Here is a 14,624-nt window from a genome sequence, read left to right on the forward strand (position 1 = left end):
TTCAGGTCTACTCTGTTACTGCCTGTTTATTCCAACAGAGACACAGCATCCCAACCAGTTCCAGTCATTCGCTCTTGCCAAAGACTGTGGCTTCATAGTCCATACTGGAGATAATGAACTTACCATAGGTCTTGATCCTTCCTGAAGTGCAATCACACATACCCAACCCATAAAACATGATGTGCTTGGAACAAGGAGTGAATGGCACAGTAACACTGGACACTTGGAATCTAGTCTCAGCTCTGTCATAGACTTTCTGATTTTCCATTACCTGGAATTTTTAGGTCTCTCTTGCTCTTCTGCAAACTCAGTGTAATTGCTGAGGATTTAAATTTGTTAGCAGTCAGTAACTTGTACAGTTTTAGGTAATAACTCAATACCTAAAAGTGTAGGGACTCCCTGCTTCTTGCAGGGGGGTTGGACTAGATGACCTTTAAAGGTCCCTTCCAATGCAAACTATTCTGTGATTATCTCAGCAAGCTGAATCACTTTGGTCCCATCACAAATGTCCAGCCAGATACATACCATGTCACTGAGATGGCTTTGAACTGTAACAAACATTTTGTATCCTTAGGAGAGAATAGAAATGTGGCAGTACTCAATTACACGGTTACCTAAACCTTTACTCAACCTTCCTGCTCATAAAGATTGAGGGTTTACTTTCCACATGCTAGAAAGAATCTTCATTTGCAACTTTTGATCCTAATTTTCTGTTCTGGTCTAGCTAAGCTTAGCACAGAAAGATGGAGGGTATGCAGCTGAAGTAATTTCGTTGTCACTTTTATAGCTCCCCTTTCTTGGTCTGGGCAGTAGCAAGCAGATGGCCTCAGCAGCTATTCTGGTTATACTCAGCCACAAAAGCGGTTCATAATACCTGCAATACAGTGTGTCAGGTGCTTTATCTGCTCCCACCCACCCAAGCGTAGGGGCTGCTTGTCCTAGTGTGACAGTATTGGGACTATTCCCGCCCTGATGGTTTTGCCATCTTTTAGCCTCATTATGCTATCAGAGCCTCTGTACAGGAGCATACATTATGCAGAGCCCAGGCCAGCACATGTAAAACAAGAAAAGTGCAAAACTCCTAGGATTGTCCCGTGGTTGGTCTGAGTGGATGTTGCAGAGCTGTTTCACATGCCTGTGGTAGTCCTGGGGCTTTGAACAACATTCCTGGGGGTTGTAACACAATTCTTTGCATTTTTTTTTAAAAGCTGTCATCAGCTGAAAACCACTTGGCCAGGGAAGAAGGAAGGGTACTGGCGAACATATTTGATTTCCTGTCCAAAGAGCTGGTGAGGCTGCAAGAAGAACGGAAGATCCACGCTTTTGTCATGCTGGCTGAGAGGCAGAGGCGGATGCGGGAAGCAGAGGAGAGCGGACGTCGTGAGGTGGAAGAGAGGCGGCGTCAGGCAGAAGATGAGATTTTCAAACAGGCAAGAGAGGGAGGCTGGTGGGACTGTGGGTGGTCTGTAGGAACTGCCTCCTTGTGGGAAGGTCCAGATGGAAGGGAGGTGCTTCAGCTCTGACTTTGGTGACAGCTAGTCTTAAAATTGAGGGGGAGATCCTAGTGAAGAGAGGGTGATTCCTTCCTAAAAGAGTCATGGCCATCAAATGAAGGATGATCTGAATACCCCTATAAGACAGCACTGTTAGGCATATCATGAATGGATGTAGGTTTCTAAATTTCCACAACAAATGCCTGTAGAGAACAGATGTATCTAGATCATCTTTAGGAATGATGTTTTGTCAGGACTTGGTCTGTCCAGCAGAACTATTAAGTGCTTTCCCAGGAAAGATGCCTTTAAACAAGGTTTTGGAAAGATTTTGCCCCCCAAAAGCGGACTGCAGCTAACAAGAGGTACAGAATATATTTTGAAGTAATGATAATGAATAAGATAACTTTGAAATCCAGAAACAAAAATCCTGAATTACCATTTTCCATAACTGTTCTATAGTCCTATTCATGTTCCCTAGCTCCTGACTGCATGAAGCATATTCCTTTCTCCCAGTTGAAAGGAAGGAGTGGGAGCCTAATTGACTAAACCAATGATTTTCAAACTTTGTGGGAGGAGGTTAATACAGAAAGTCTGGCATCGTGTTTATTTTTCTTTTAATTTTAGTTGCTCCTCTTATGTTTTCTGCATCACTGAGTGGGGAGCAAGGAGGGCCAAAGTGCCATGAGCTTATGCCCGTCACACTAGCAGAAGGAAAACACCCATTTCTAGAATCTCTGCTCTACAACCATACAAGGAAACCAATAATTTTATCTTGGTTTAATTTATGTTATTTTGACTGGCTTGATAAAACCTTTTCCTTCAGGATTTGCTTGAATGAAGCTGATTAATTTACAGAAGTTATTTGGCAGTTGTTGCTCAGGGTACCGTGAGAACTGAGGAAGCAACTGCCATTGCGTTCACGGAACTAACCTGCTGCAGCAGAACTGGATCTGCCGAGAAGTTTTTCTTCCACCAACGGTTCTTTCCTGCACTTCTTTCTATTCAATTAGTTCTCAGAAAGAATGATTAGAAAATAAACTTTTACATCAGTTATTCTTCCCAGAAAGCACCTCTGAAACCAAATCTCAGGCTGGCCTGTGTGAAATGAAGGGTCTGGTGAAAATCTGTTGTTATTGCTTCTTTGGAAATCCCCTTCCACCACGCTCCTGGCATAGCAATAGGCAGAGGAACAATGTCTTGGTGTTTTGTTCCAGGTGGTGAAAGTGCACCAGAGCACTATTGAATCCTACTTAGAAGACATAATCCTGAGCAGCATGGAGAGCACAGCTGAAGAACAAGCCAGGGAAGAGATTCAGAGAATGGCTGTAGAAATCAATGACATTGCTTACGAAATGGAAAGTCGGTACGTTATTAAACGGCACATTAGAGGCTGTTTACAGCAGTTTAGAAGCTGCCTGACCATCTGCATCTGTGGTTACGTGTGTAATCTAAGACCTGGGAGGGGAAGAGCAATACTGTTTGTGATCGCTTCATTAGTGTGACTGCTGTATGGGAACCACACTGTTACTACCTGGTACACACGCAGAAATCCATCAGAGCCTTTTTTCTATACACCATGTGCCAGATTCCCTTTGCAAATAGCTTGTGGGATCTGTGAATCACCCTTTTTAGACTTCTCCATGCCAATGTGATGCTGTGACTGAGCTTTGAGTGAATCTGGGAACTGCCTAAAGCAATACCTATTCATACTGGTCTTTTCATTTATTTACACTACTACAAAAAATCGGTTTGAAAGAGATGCTAAAAGATACAGCTGTACAGCAGTCTTTCATTCTGGGGTGGCTGTTCTTTAAGAAACTGCCAGTGTCCATGGGGGTCAGTCATGTTGATGGCTGCCTGACAAGGCACTTTGAGTGGAGTAAGTTGTTGAGAACACCACAGTCTTGTGTTTGGATGGGGCATCAGCAGTGAATACTTTTTAGGACCTGCCAAACCTCCGGTTCAGTTTCTATGCTTTTTTTTTTTGGAATTGAGCCATAAAAATCCCAATGACACAGTGACTCTCCTATGGTACAGCAGCTGTGTATTTTGTAACTAGATGAATACAACCAGAATGTTGAAATCCTTGGGGAAAGTGAAGCGTAGATAATACATGCAGCCCCTGGGCCAACTGGGAACCCACCAAACACTGGCATGGAAAAGAGCATGGGGCCCAGCCAAATGCAGAGTCACAAAAGGGAAGAATTTAGCAAACTCAGCAATGGGCCAAAGACTAAATTGACAAAGATGCAAGTCCTCAGAGGTATCTGCCTAACTCAGTTTGCTATCAGTGAGATCTGGGCTCCTAAACGCCTTCGAGGATAAGGAGTCTAGAGTGATCTTCTCCCCGGAAATATCGCCTTCCAATGCAGTGTTGAACACATCGGCAGTGCAGTGCAAAGGGGAATAGTCACACTGTCACCTGCTTGTAGGATAAAGAGAGACCCAGCTGACAATTACTTCCATGACAATACACTCCCTTGAAAATAGTGAGAATATTTACAAGGGAGTCTTGCGTTTGTAGAGATGGTCTGGAAAGAATATTAAAATACTAATAGTGCTCTGCGTCTGTTCTGTAGCCGAACTCGCCTACAGTCAGAAGAGATTGTAGCAGAGCTGGTTTATGATTTCCTGATTCCAGAAGCTGAGAAAATGGCAATCAGAGAAAAAGGTAAGGAGTCCAGTGACTTTATTCTCTTCATGAACTCATTCACTTGCCTCACTCTACCTCATTGAAAGATGCAGTGCCAGGAGTTGTCTCAGTTCTCTGAGATTCCTCTTTTGCACTCTGGTGGTAGAAAAAGTTAAGCCCTCTGATGCTTTTTCACCATTTCTCATGAGATTTAGTCCTTTAAAATGGTGGCCTGAATTCAGACCTGGTGTAAATTTGGTGTATCTATCTGCGACAATAACACTACATGAGAAGAAGCAGCCCATTGCACCTTCAAAAACAAATCGGGAAAAGTCTCTAAGTAGCATGGCTGTGAATAGTCCATTATATGACAATTTATAAACACTGTAGAAGTCTTTAACAGGCAGATTAGTTAAATATAATCCATGTGTGGAAGCAAGATTATACGCTTTCGTATGCTTTCCCACTCCTTCCTCAATGGATTGAGAGCTAGAAGCAAAGATAAAGTTGTAGGGTTGGCTGTAGTGGCATCATGTTTTAAGTAGATACTCTTGCAGTTGTGAGGGTTGCTGCTGTTTAGCCAAAATGGAGCAGAATCTGCCAAAATACAGAGGGGAAGGCCCAGGAAACCTGGGTATTACATAGAGTATCATGAATAAATGGCTGTTCTTAATGGGGATGTTTCCACTGACCAGCACACTCAGAAGACCGTGACTAAACCAGTCACCCATAGAAAGTTGGTATAACCTAAGAAAAGCAATTATATCACAGTAGAGTCTGAGGTGGTCCTTGCCACAGTGTACTTCTCTGACTTGAGAACAAAGGCACTTACTTCATTGATTTTTCTGTTGCTTTGTGAATGAAAACACAAACCCTGCAAACACATTTTGTGGTCTCTGAATTGTGCAAACTTTTTTCTTCCTAGTTTGTGTGTTTGTCACAACAACAGTATCTATTCAGCAGCTGGCAATTCTGCATAAGCTTACATCGGCTCCCTTCTCCTTAGCCCTGCTTCTACAAGCCTACCAAAGCAGCTGAAGTAGTTTTAGTCAAAGAAGCCTGCAGCTCGGGCAATAACACACACAGGTTAGCCTGTCTCGGAAAGGAGAACAGAAAGAGACCTGGAGATTGCCTAGGATTCTGGACATACAGAGGTACCAGCAAGCAAGAAAATATGTACTGGGCTTAAATGCAACAGCAGCTGATGAACAAAGCAGCTCAGAAGCACTCCCAAGCAACAAAGGAAAAAAATCTTCAAAATCTGTGATAGCTACGGTGGGTTTGCATGGAAAGCAGAGCTAGACCCAGGCAAAAATTAAAGTGGATGCTGAAGGAAGAGCTAGAGCAATGGGTGATAAAGACCTCCTTCAAACGTGGTCAGGTGAAATTGGCCACAATACTCTTGTGACAGCAGACATCGAGTGTGAGGAAGAGACTTGGCTCATAGTCTCTTCTGCTATTGCAGCATGGGGTGGAGAGGACTCCGTACACTTAAGAGAGCTGAATTCTACCAAATGTGTGCTCTGATGAACACAACCTCCTGCACAGTGATACCTTCAAGGAAGCCGAATCCGTAACTATTCCATGTAAATCCAAAGAAAATACTATCATGAAATGGCATGAGATCTCACGAGCACATCAGTGTATTGCATTTCTGTGGCAGCTTTTAGAACTTTCCCTATAGTGAGCCAGATTATTCATTATGAAACTGTGTTATAGCAACCTGGCGTGTGCTTGGGCATACATCTTCCTTGAAACCAGCAGGAAGCGATCTGAGAGCACAGCTGTCTGGCCTGCCAGAGGAGCAAATCCATTTGTAGAACAAAGATTTGAGGGCCTGCAAGTTCAGTCTTTGTCTACATTTTAGCTTCCCTGTAAACATCTCCATTTTGCCATTACCTAGTCTTTTCTTCTCTCTTTTTTTTCCTCCTCCTCTTTTTGTTGCATTCCTATGCATAAAAGCAGGGATTATGCAATACTGGCTCATCTTCAAACCTCTGTAACTCACTTCTGAACCCTTTCTCCCTGGAAGTAGAAGTCAGTGTGCTTTTATGAAGATATGAAGCTTTTGAAAGGACAATTACTCACCAATTTGAGCCCGCTTTCTTTTAGATGGTAGTCATTGTGGATGGAGGAAGGGACTGCAGCCAATACCAGGAGAGTATTCCCAGTGTAGTTGATGCAGTTCATGCGTACTTGATTGGAGCCAAAATGCCTTGGGTGGAGAAAGGTCTCCTGGGAACTGAGAGCTGGCAGCTGAAGGTCAGCTTTTCAAATGCAAGCGAGATCCAGTTGCATTCATTGTCGACAAAAGGGACCTGGGAGATGGGTAAAGATAAACAGGATGGGTAAGAAACATTGAGCGGCTGAGTCAGTGACAGTACGCAGAACTATGTGACAGCATGCAAGACACCGGTGGTTCAGATTCATGGTGAAGGTACAGCTCAGCCTTACAACGTCAACAGACCAAAGCAACAAGGAAGCCTTGGACTTCTGCGGGGAAGTGACATGATGAGAGCCACAGCTCGGTCCTGCACCATTCCCCACACCCTTCTTAGAAGCACGCAGTATTTCAGTCCCCGTGATTGTTTACCAGAATCCTAAGTCTAGAGAGGGAAAAAGAGAACAAAGAACACTGAAGAGCAATGAAGAGAATTGTAGGGTGAATGATTTGGCTTGGGAAGTTATTTCCGAAGAGGTGTGCCAGAAAGATGTACAAATGAGATATTGGGTGAAAAATGTAAAACGAGGTAAAGACCAATCCTGCAGTAGCAAAAGGGAGACCATAAGGTAGGTGACTTAATGTGTCTATACTGTCTCAAAGTCTTACTCTGAACTTAGTAAGAATTTCTCAGTGCAGGCAAAATCGTAACATAGGAGAGGGCAGATATCAGCTCCAGTGTTCCAGAGACCTGCTGCAATTAACAGACACTGAAGGAGAAGTTGTTTTAAAGCCTGGTAACATGGGCAGTTGTGCCCTAAGTTGGAAAGGAAAATGCTTTGGCTGCTTCCCACCGTGGGGACTGGTCTTCAAAGTGAAATGCAGAGTTGGTTGCTGCTATTAGGTGGCAGTAGAACACTTTCAGCCAAAGTTAGAAGGGCATGATTTTTTTTTTTCCCTGAGATAGGCTTTTCCACAGCTGCAGGGAGGCTAAAAGCTATCCCTCCCTTCTCCCCTGCAGAGAACACTTCACTGTACACTTCCAAGTAAAAGCCTTACCTCTTTTTATGCGCAGTGAGGCAGTCCCAAAGAAAACACATCCATGCTGCTCATCAGATCATCCACAGGCACACAGAGAGGGTAATGGCTGATCTGGCACTACATCGGGAAACATCTGCCAGCGAGATCAAGGGCGATCCTCCTGCTGGGACAGCTGCTGGACGCAGCGCAGCTGACAGCACTTGCTCTGCCCCAGTTGCACGTGAACTAGCTAAACCTCTGTGTGAAGAAAGCCCAGGAGAGACAGCAGTGAACCCTTCTGATGGATCAGACAAGGATCCCACAGGCTGCTAGAGACAGAAGATGAGCCAGGTGAGTTTCCCTTCCCCTCTGTGATTTGAGCTTGGAGCATGGTGAAGGGAAGGGAAGCACATTATATTTACTTTTTTTCCGGCCACCCAGAATGGAAAATCCCCTCTCTCCCTTGGGCTGTCCCTCGTGCTGCCTGCCAGCAATGCTGTCCTGGAACCACTCTGTGTACGTTTTGGTGTGGCAGTCCCAGTCCAGCCCGCTCCACCCCCTCCCCAACTAGCTCTGGACCTCATTAGCTAATTTGCCTCTTCTAATTATTATGAAAAGCTTGAGTGAGAAAACAATGTTAGCATCCTTGTTTGTTTTCCTGTCGCAGACTATAAAGACCTGCACCTGGGCATTTTATGATATTTCCTTGCACCAATAACATTAAATGAAAAAATATTCCAGCAGTGGGAGAATGTGAGCTGAGACCATACGCAGAGTCTTTTCTCAAGCATGTGCCACTGATTTCCTCAGTGGAGCGAAGCAGAGTGACTTTTTGCGTTAGCACTGCTGTTAATAAAGGGTTGAAGTTGAATGAAAATGGTCAGATCTTGCATCATTTTTTTCACATTATTAGTCCTTGCATAAAGAAAAAGTGCCCTTGACCTCAGCAAAGTGGTTCCTGCCAACCAGGCAGTGTCTGGCACGAAGAACTAAGGCTGGGTGATGGCAGAATGACATGGCGGGGGCTGATGCAGCTTGTGCGAAGAACCCATTAGCCGCTGCTTGCGGCTTTTCCAGAAATGTTACTCTTTGGTCTGAACTCTTCTTGCTTTTTATCGTCCCAAAGGAGAACAATTCTGGAAAGAATCTTATTTTTCTGAGAACGGTGTTAGTCACTCTGGCTTTCCAGCTCCAGGGGACTGTGCAGAAAGGCTGCTGCCTTTGCCTTGTTTGCGAGCATGGGGGTGCTCCAGCTCAGGATGTCAGGAATCAGCAGGCTGCAGACAGGCGCAGTGCATCTGATCAGAGAGCTGTCAGGGACTTGCTCGGCTCCCCAGCACTCACCTGTCAAAATTCCTGACGTCTGTGGGTTTAGCATCTGAGAGGTACATTTACACCGACATCAAACGCACCGGCTTTTGGAGGAGCGGGCGCAGGCACACCGCCACACCCGAAATGCTTACTCATCGATGGCTCCAACTTGCGCAACAAATGGCAGCATTAGCTCGCAGTGCTAACGTGACAGTGGGCTGATCTCTGCCTGCTTCCACCATCTCTCTGTAACTGACAGCCCGTGCTCCGCGCTGGCTCTGTGCAGCCTCAGGTGTGGTCCAGCTAACGGATCCTGAACACGGCGCTGCTCCTCCAAAACACGAGCCAGCAGCTGGTCAAAAATTCAGGCTCATTGGTGCACTCCAAGAAGAAAATTGTGTCAGGTTTCTGGTTTGTGGATTGGGCTGGGAGAGGAAGGGGAGTGACAGGGAGGAGAGAGAGAGAAGGAGGGGATAAATCAGTCTGAATACCACTGTATTCCAACAAGCTGTAAATAAAAATTGGACAGAGGAAAATGGGAGCTGCACCAAGAAACTACTGCTGGTCACCAGGCCACTGAACCCGGAACACCAGGTGACTGGTGGGGTCAGGCAGCCTCTCCAAGTACTGCAGAGCCTGGCAGGAGTCAGAGATGGGTGATGAGTTTCGGTTAGGACTCTGAGGATGATCCCATTAGGGTTTGGGGACTGGGGAAAATTCTCACCGCATACACAGCTATGTAGGGAAGGTAGCAAATGCAAAAAAATACAGAAAGAAACACTCTCCACAGTGTGGGAGGAGACGCGCAGGGATCAGGTCTTCTGCCTCAGGCCACCTTGGACAGATTTAGCCTGGTTGAAAGAGCTGGGATAACTGAATCACGAGATCCAGTGTGGTGCGAGACATGGAAAACTTGGTGCAGCAGGACAGTGGAACAGGAAGACCGATCCATGGAGGCATTTACTGTATTTCTGAGATGGTATGTCAAAATAAACGTTCTCCATGGGGCTCGTTGCGCAATTTGAGGTGGCTTTAAAAAGGCCAGAAGTATTCCAACCGGTGTGGGAAGGGACGTAGGTTGCAGCATTCTGCTCCTCCGCAGGGATACAGCCCTCTGCATGACAGCGAGGGGGCAGGGGACTCCAGATGCCATGCACAGGCTGAGCTATAAATGTCTTGGCTTCTGTTATGATTTAAGGGACACCGTCAGGGTAAAGCCATCTTTTCCACATGACATTGCCTGGCGGGTAGACTGAAGGCCGTGGCAGGATTCCTGCAGGAAACTCTGCTCTAGAAACTGCTTTCAGTTGCAATGTGCGGGGCTGGTTATTTTTTTTCCCCCAGCTTTGCAGAATGTGCTTTGAGAAAGAAAACCAGCACAGTGAGAGGGAACTGGGATTGTAAATCAACAGCACAAGAACGCACCATTCCCTCTCCTAGCAGGAGCCAGAACAGCCCTGGGGAGGAGCCGGTACCCGACACAAACGTGGCAGATGCCTCCAGGGCTGCACCAACACGGTGGAAACACTGGGGAAATGCGGCTTGTCCCTCTTCTCTGTCAGCAGCTGCCCGCTGGGAGGGAGCCCGGCCGGCCGAGCTGCTCGGCTGGCTGCTGTGTCCTGGCGGGTGCGGGGGACCAGCTGAGCCCGCCAGCCTCTGGGTGGTTGCGCTGCGAGAACGGGGAAAAATGGGCCTCTCCGCAGTTAAGGAGTGAATGCAAATGGTCTTGGGGTTTCCCTGCCCGTACGGTTCTTGGCGTGGAAGGAGCAAACACTACCACGTTAACCCTTTACCAGAAGTCCTTTGTGCTCAGACCAGCACAAAGGACTTCTGGTAGGACAGCTTGAAGCAACACACCTTTTTCACCAGACGCTTGCTACAGCTACATTTTTGCCAGCATCAAAACCCAACAAACCCCTGCTCTCCCATCTCTCCTGCCTCCCTGCGAAGGAGCATGACCATCGCGGCAGTCGCTGCCACAGACCTGGCTGTGGTGCTGTGGAGAGAGCTCCTGCCGTGTGCTCTGGTGGGCTCCGACCAGCCTCGCGCGCCTGGGCAGGGGGATAACCCTGCAGCCGTGGGCCTCACGCCAAAGGCAAGGTCCAGTTGCACTGGTACTAACTTCTCCTCCTCCCACTTGCAGCCTCCCTGCTTCCACCAAAGGCCTCTCCGTGCAGCTTTTCCTGTGTTTGTCGGACTGGTGAGTTGGTGTCTTCTTGGCCTCCACCAGCCTCCTTGCCTCCGCGCCCTCCAGAATCAGGGCTCGGGAGAGGAGCTGTTGCTCTGTACGCGTGCCCCCCACCCCGCCAGAGAGGCAGGAATTGCTTTGAACGCCTGCCAAAGCCACCGACTCCCCGAGACGTAACACATGCACCTCGGCTAGCAAAGTCGATTCGCCTGGGACCGCTGCGGACCGCGGCCCCCAGCTCTCCTCACAGCCACTGCGGGAGCGGAGCTGGCAGGGAAAGGTCTCGACGGGCAGCGTCTGCAGGAGAGGAGAGGTCCCCGCCGGCGACAGGAGGGACGTACGCTGTCGCCCGGGGAGGAGAGGCAGCCCTGGCGCTCTGCTCCGGCCGTGTCGCTCCCTCTCGTCCTCCCTGTTTGTCCACACGCTGCGTCAGCCCCACACCCCGCTTCTTCCACCTCCTGCAGCTGGAGTCCAGGACGCCTCTCCTGGCCTGTTGCCACCCATCAAAGCCCAGTCCTCCGTGGAGCGCTCGGAAGGGGTGTCCCACTCCCGTCTCCTTCCCGGGCTGCTCACCTCCACCCGCTCGTAGGCAGGGCCAGAGCCCCCCAGCCCGCCAGGCTCAGCACGCCGTCCCCAGCAGACCAGAGAGCTGCGACCGGCCCTGCGAGCACTCACCGTTGCGGCTGGCCGCTAGTCCATGGCGGTTGGACTTGTTCCACAGCCCAGCCCGTGCCCAGCCGTCTGGGGTGCATCACGGCTTGTTCCCCCTGCGTGGAGCTTTCACAGTGACCTGCACCCCTTGCCCGTCCTGGGGCTCCTCGGGCGGTGCCGGGCACGGGGATGTCCATCCTCGCCCTCGGGGCAGCAGCTGGAAGCACGCGGTGCGACCTGCAAGGCAAATTGCAGCGAGCTAATGGCAGCTGCGCAGCAAGGACCCGATGCTGTTGCTCTTGGTGACAACGTCAGCGCCGAGCGTGAACACCACCAGTGCTCTGCATACAGATGCGGCGAGAAGCCTGAAATATTTCACCATGCCCTGACGTCACCCCTGAACACCCTTCTCAGCCGGCATCTTCTCGCTCACCGTTTTACATCGCCAGCGTTTGGAAAGCAGCCGCTCCCACCAGCGTTACGGAGACTGAAAAGCTGCATTCGCTCCTCTCTCCTGACGTTGCTGCAGGACCGATCCGAAGAACAAATCTCCCTCCTGTTTATCACCGAGCCGGTAACAGCCAGCCCTTCCCTTTACAGCCCCTTCCCAACACCGGCTTTGTTCCTTACCTGCTGAAGCCTTTCTCCACCTGCCCAAGGAAGTTTTTCGCCTCCAGCTAAACGCAAACCATATTTCGTGGCTGTGCAGGTCGCCAGCAGAAACAGCTTCCGTTGACCAACCCATTCCTAGGCCTGGTGCCATGAAACAGAAATCTTGAAAGAGGAATGAGGTGTAACTCTGATGGTCCAAAGTCTCCCCGCCTGCGTAGCCCCCTTCGTTTCCCCGGACTGCTAACAAATGGCAACATTCCAAACAGCATCAGTGATCTCCTTGAGGAAAAATGCCCTCAGACACCGGTGGTTTTGCCAGCAATCACCATCGGCCTCCTGAGCACTCTTGCCTGGCACAGGATTTGGTTACAGGAATGAGCTGCAGAGGGGGAGGAGGACACGCCTGCTCTTATCCGCCATAGGAAACATGGAATCATAGAATCATTTTGGTTGGAAAAGACCCTTAAGATCCTTGCGTCCAACTGTTAACCTAACACGGCCATGTCCACCACTAAACCACGTCCCCAAGTGCCATATCTACACATCTTTTAAATACCTCCAGGGATGGTGACACCATCGGGGCAGCCTGCTCCATTGCTTGACAACCCTTTCCGTCACAAAATTTTTCCTAATACCCAATCTAAACCTCCCCTGACACAACTCGAGGCCGTTTCCTCTCCATCCTACGGTCTGTTACTTGCGAGAAGAGACCAACACCGACCTTGCTACAACCTCCTTTCAGGTCGAGAGCGATAACGGGGTAGCCGACGGGCTGGCCAGAGGAGGATGAGCACCTCTTGCCTCCTCTCAAGCACCCGTGCCATTCCCACCGCCCGCCTGACCCTACCTCGCTCGTGCAGCCCCGGCCTCCCCCTGACCAGGCCTGCTGCGTGTTGCTGCCCCAGCCGCCCACGTCTGGACCCCGTGGACGCTCACCACGCGGAGGTGGCCGAAAGCACAGGGCGTTCAAGCAGCAAGCTGAGATGAACAGTCCTGTTCTAACTCCTGGATTCCACCAGTTTTTAAAAACTTAGCTTAGGGAAAAAAAAACCAGCCAAAAAACCAACCCCAGCCCCTCCATCTCTCCACTTGGGAATCCATTACACACCCAGACTGTGCCGTCGGCAGGGCCGTGGCCCCTCTGCTGGGAAGGGGCTGTGCTCTGCCAGGCAGCTCTGCCTGGGGACGAGGTTTCGTTTGCCCGCAGCCGCGTTTTCTCCCTCAGCCGCAAGCGAGGGGGCCCTGCAGCCTGCCCTGCTGCGGCTCTCCTAGCAGAGCACCCCGGCCACAAATGCTCTGCTGCGGCCACTTGCAAGCTGCCGCGAGGGAAGAGGTGGGTTCTTCTGCATCCACCTTGTCCTAGAGGACCCAGCCTCGCCACTGGAGAGCACGAGTGGAGATGGGTGATGCAGAGAGTGGGGAATCCCTGAAGGAGAAGGCTTTGACTCCACTGACCGCCTGGGAAGCTGACCCAGCTGAACGCAGACTCTCAGAGGGCAGCAGGATATCGAAGAAGAAAGCATCTGTGCCAGGACATCAGAAGCTGGCTGGGGGTGCAGCAAGATCCAGGACTGTGTTCCTGCATTGATCAAACGCAGGTGTTTGTGGGAAAGCCCCGCTCTCCCCCACAGCCCTGACCACCATCCCCCGCGCTGTCTCCTGCGATGAGCACCAGCGGGAGTTTGTCTGGGGGACCGGTCTCTGCCCCAAAGCCGCAGCGGTTGGAAGACATTCGTGCCAAGCCCCGAGCCTGGGTATACTGCTGTGCTCCCTGCGGTGTTGCTACCCGCACGCCGCCCCTTCCCACCAGAGCTTGGCTTCAGCAGCAGGTCGGGTCTGACCCTGCGGCCTTTGGGCACGACTGGTTTAGCAAAGCCAGCAAAGACGGAGCAGCCCTGCCCAAAGGCTGGCAAGGGCAGACAGGACGGCCCAGCCAAGCCCTTCCTGAGCCGAGGGAGGAGGGCGTGCAGCATCTGCCGGGCTCGGCCCCTCAGACACAAACCGCGGCGCTCCCGCTCTCCCCTCCGCATTTTGCGCTTGCCTCCCTCCTCCTTTGTGGCTCTTGTTCTTCTGCCACAGAAAGAGAAAGCCACTTGGGCCTCACCACCAGCCGCTCCAAAGCTGCCACCTTCCAGATAACAAACAGTGCCAGAGGCCTCAACACTGACTTTTAATTCCAGCCCAGATGGCTGGGAGCTTGGTCACTAAAGACAAAGCAAGTCAGCAGAGCACACTTTTGTATCGCATTCGGCTTGGTACTGCTTGGATTAGCGTTATAATTCATTCAAAGACGGCGTGACCGGCAACCAAGTGGGTTTGAACCTGGTTTAGACAGGTCTCGAAAGGTATTTTCACCTGGGGAATGGCGGCAGAAGGACTGTTGCTGGGAAGGTTGCGTGAGGACTGTCTCTTGATGCTAAGGTGTTTCATCATTTCTTTTTAAACGGTGGTTGGGATGAAACTATAAAAGTTTAATAACGTTTGCAGGGATTACAACGGGAGGGAGCGATGGATAAACCGGACAACTGCAGCCTCCGCGCAGAAGGGCGAATGCGA

General features: G+C 49.8%; 1 protein-coding gene across 1 annotated transcript in view; it reads left to right on the forward strand.

The window, feature by feature from the left end:
- Positions 1-8,160, forward strand: part of CFAP91 (cilia and flagella associated protein 91) — a 29,559-nt gene extending 21,399 nt beyond the window's left edge. The window contains exons 13-17 of the mRNA XM_075437283.1: positions 1,209-1,430; positions 2,708-2,856; positions 4,073-4,164; positions 7,362-7,657; positions 7,974-8,160. Of these exons, the coding sequence (XP_075293398.1) occupies positions 1,209-1,430; positions 2,708-2,856; positions 4,073-4,164; positions 7,362-7,639 (741 nt within the window). The 3' untranslated portion in view covers positions 7,640-7,657; positions 7,974-8,160. The remainder of the gene's footprint in view (positions 1-1,208; positions 1,431-2,707; positions 2,857-4,072; positions 4,165-7,361; positions 7,658-7,973) is intronic.
- Positions 8,161-14,624: the final 6,464 nt, after the last annotated feature.

The sequence above is a fragment of the Opisthocomus hoazin genome, chromosome 1, assembly GCF_030867145.1.
Source record: "Opisthocomus hoazin isolate bOpiHoa1 chromosome 1, bOpiHoa1.hap1, whole genome shotgun sequence".
Taxonomy (NCBI): Eukaryota; Metazoa; Chordata; class Aves; order Opisthocomiformes; family Opisthocomidae; genus Opisthocomus; species Opisthocomus hoazin.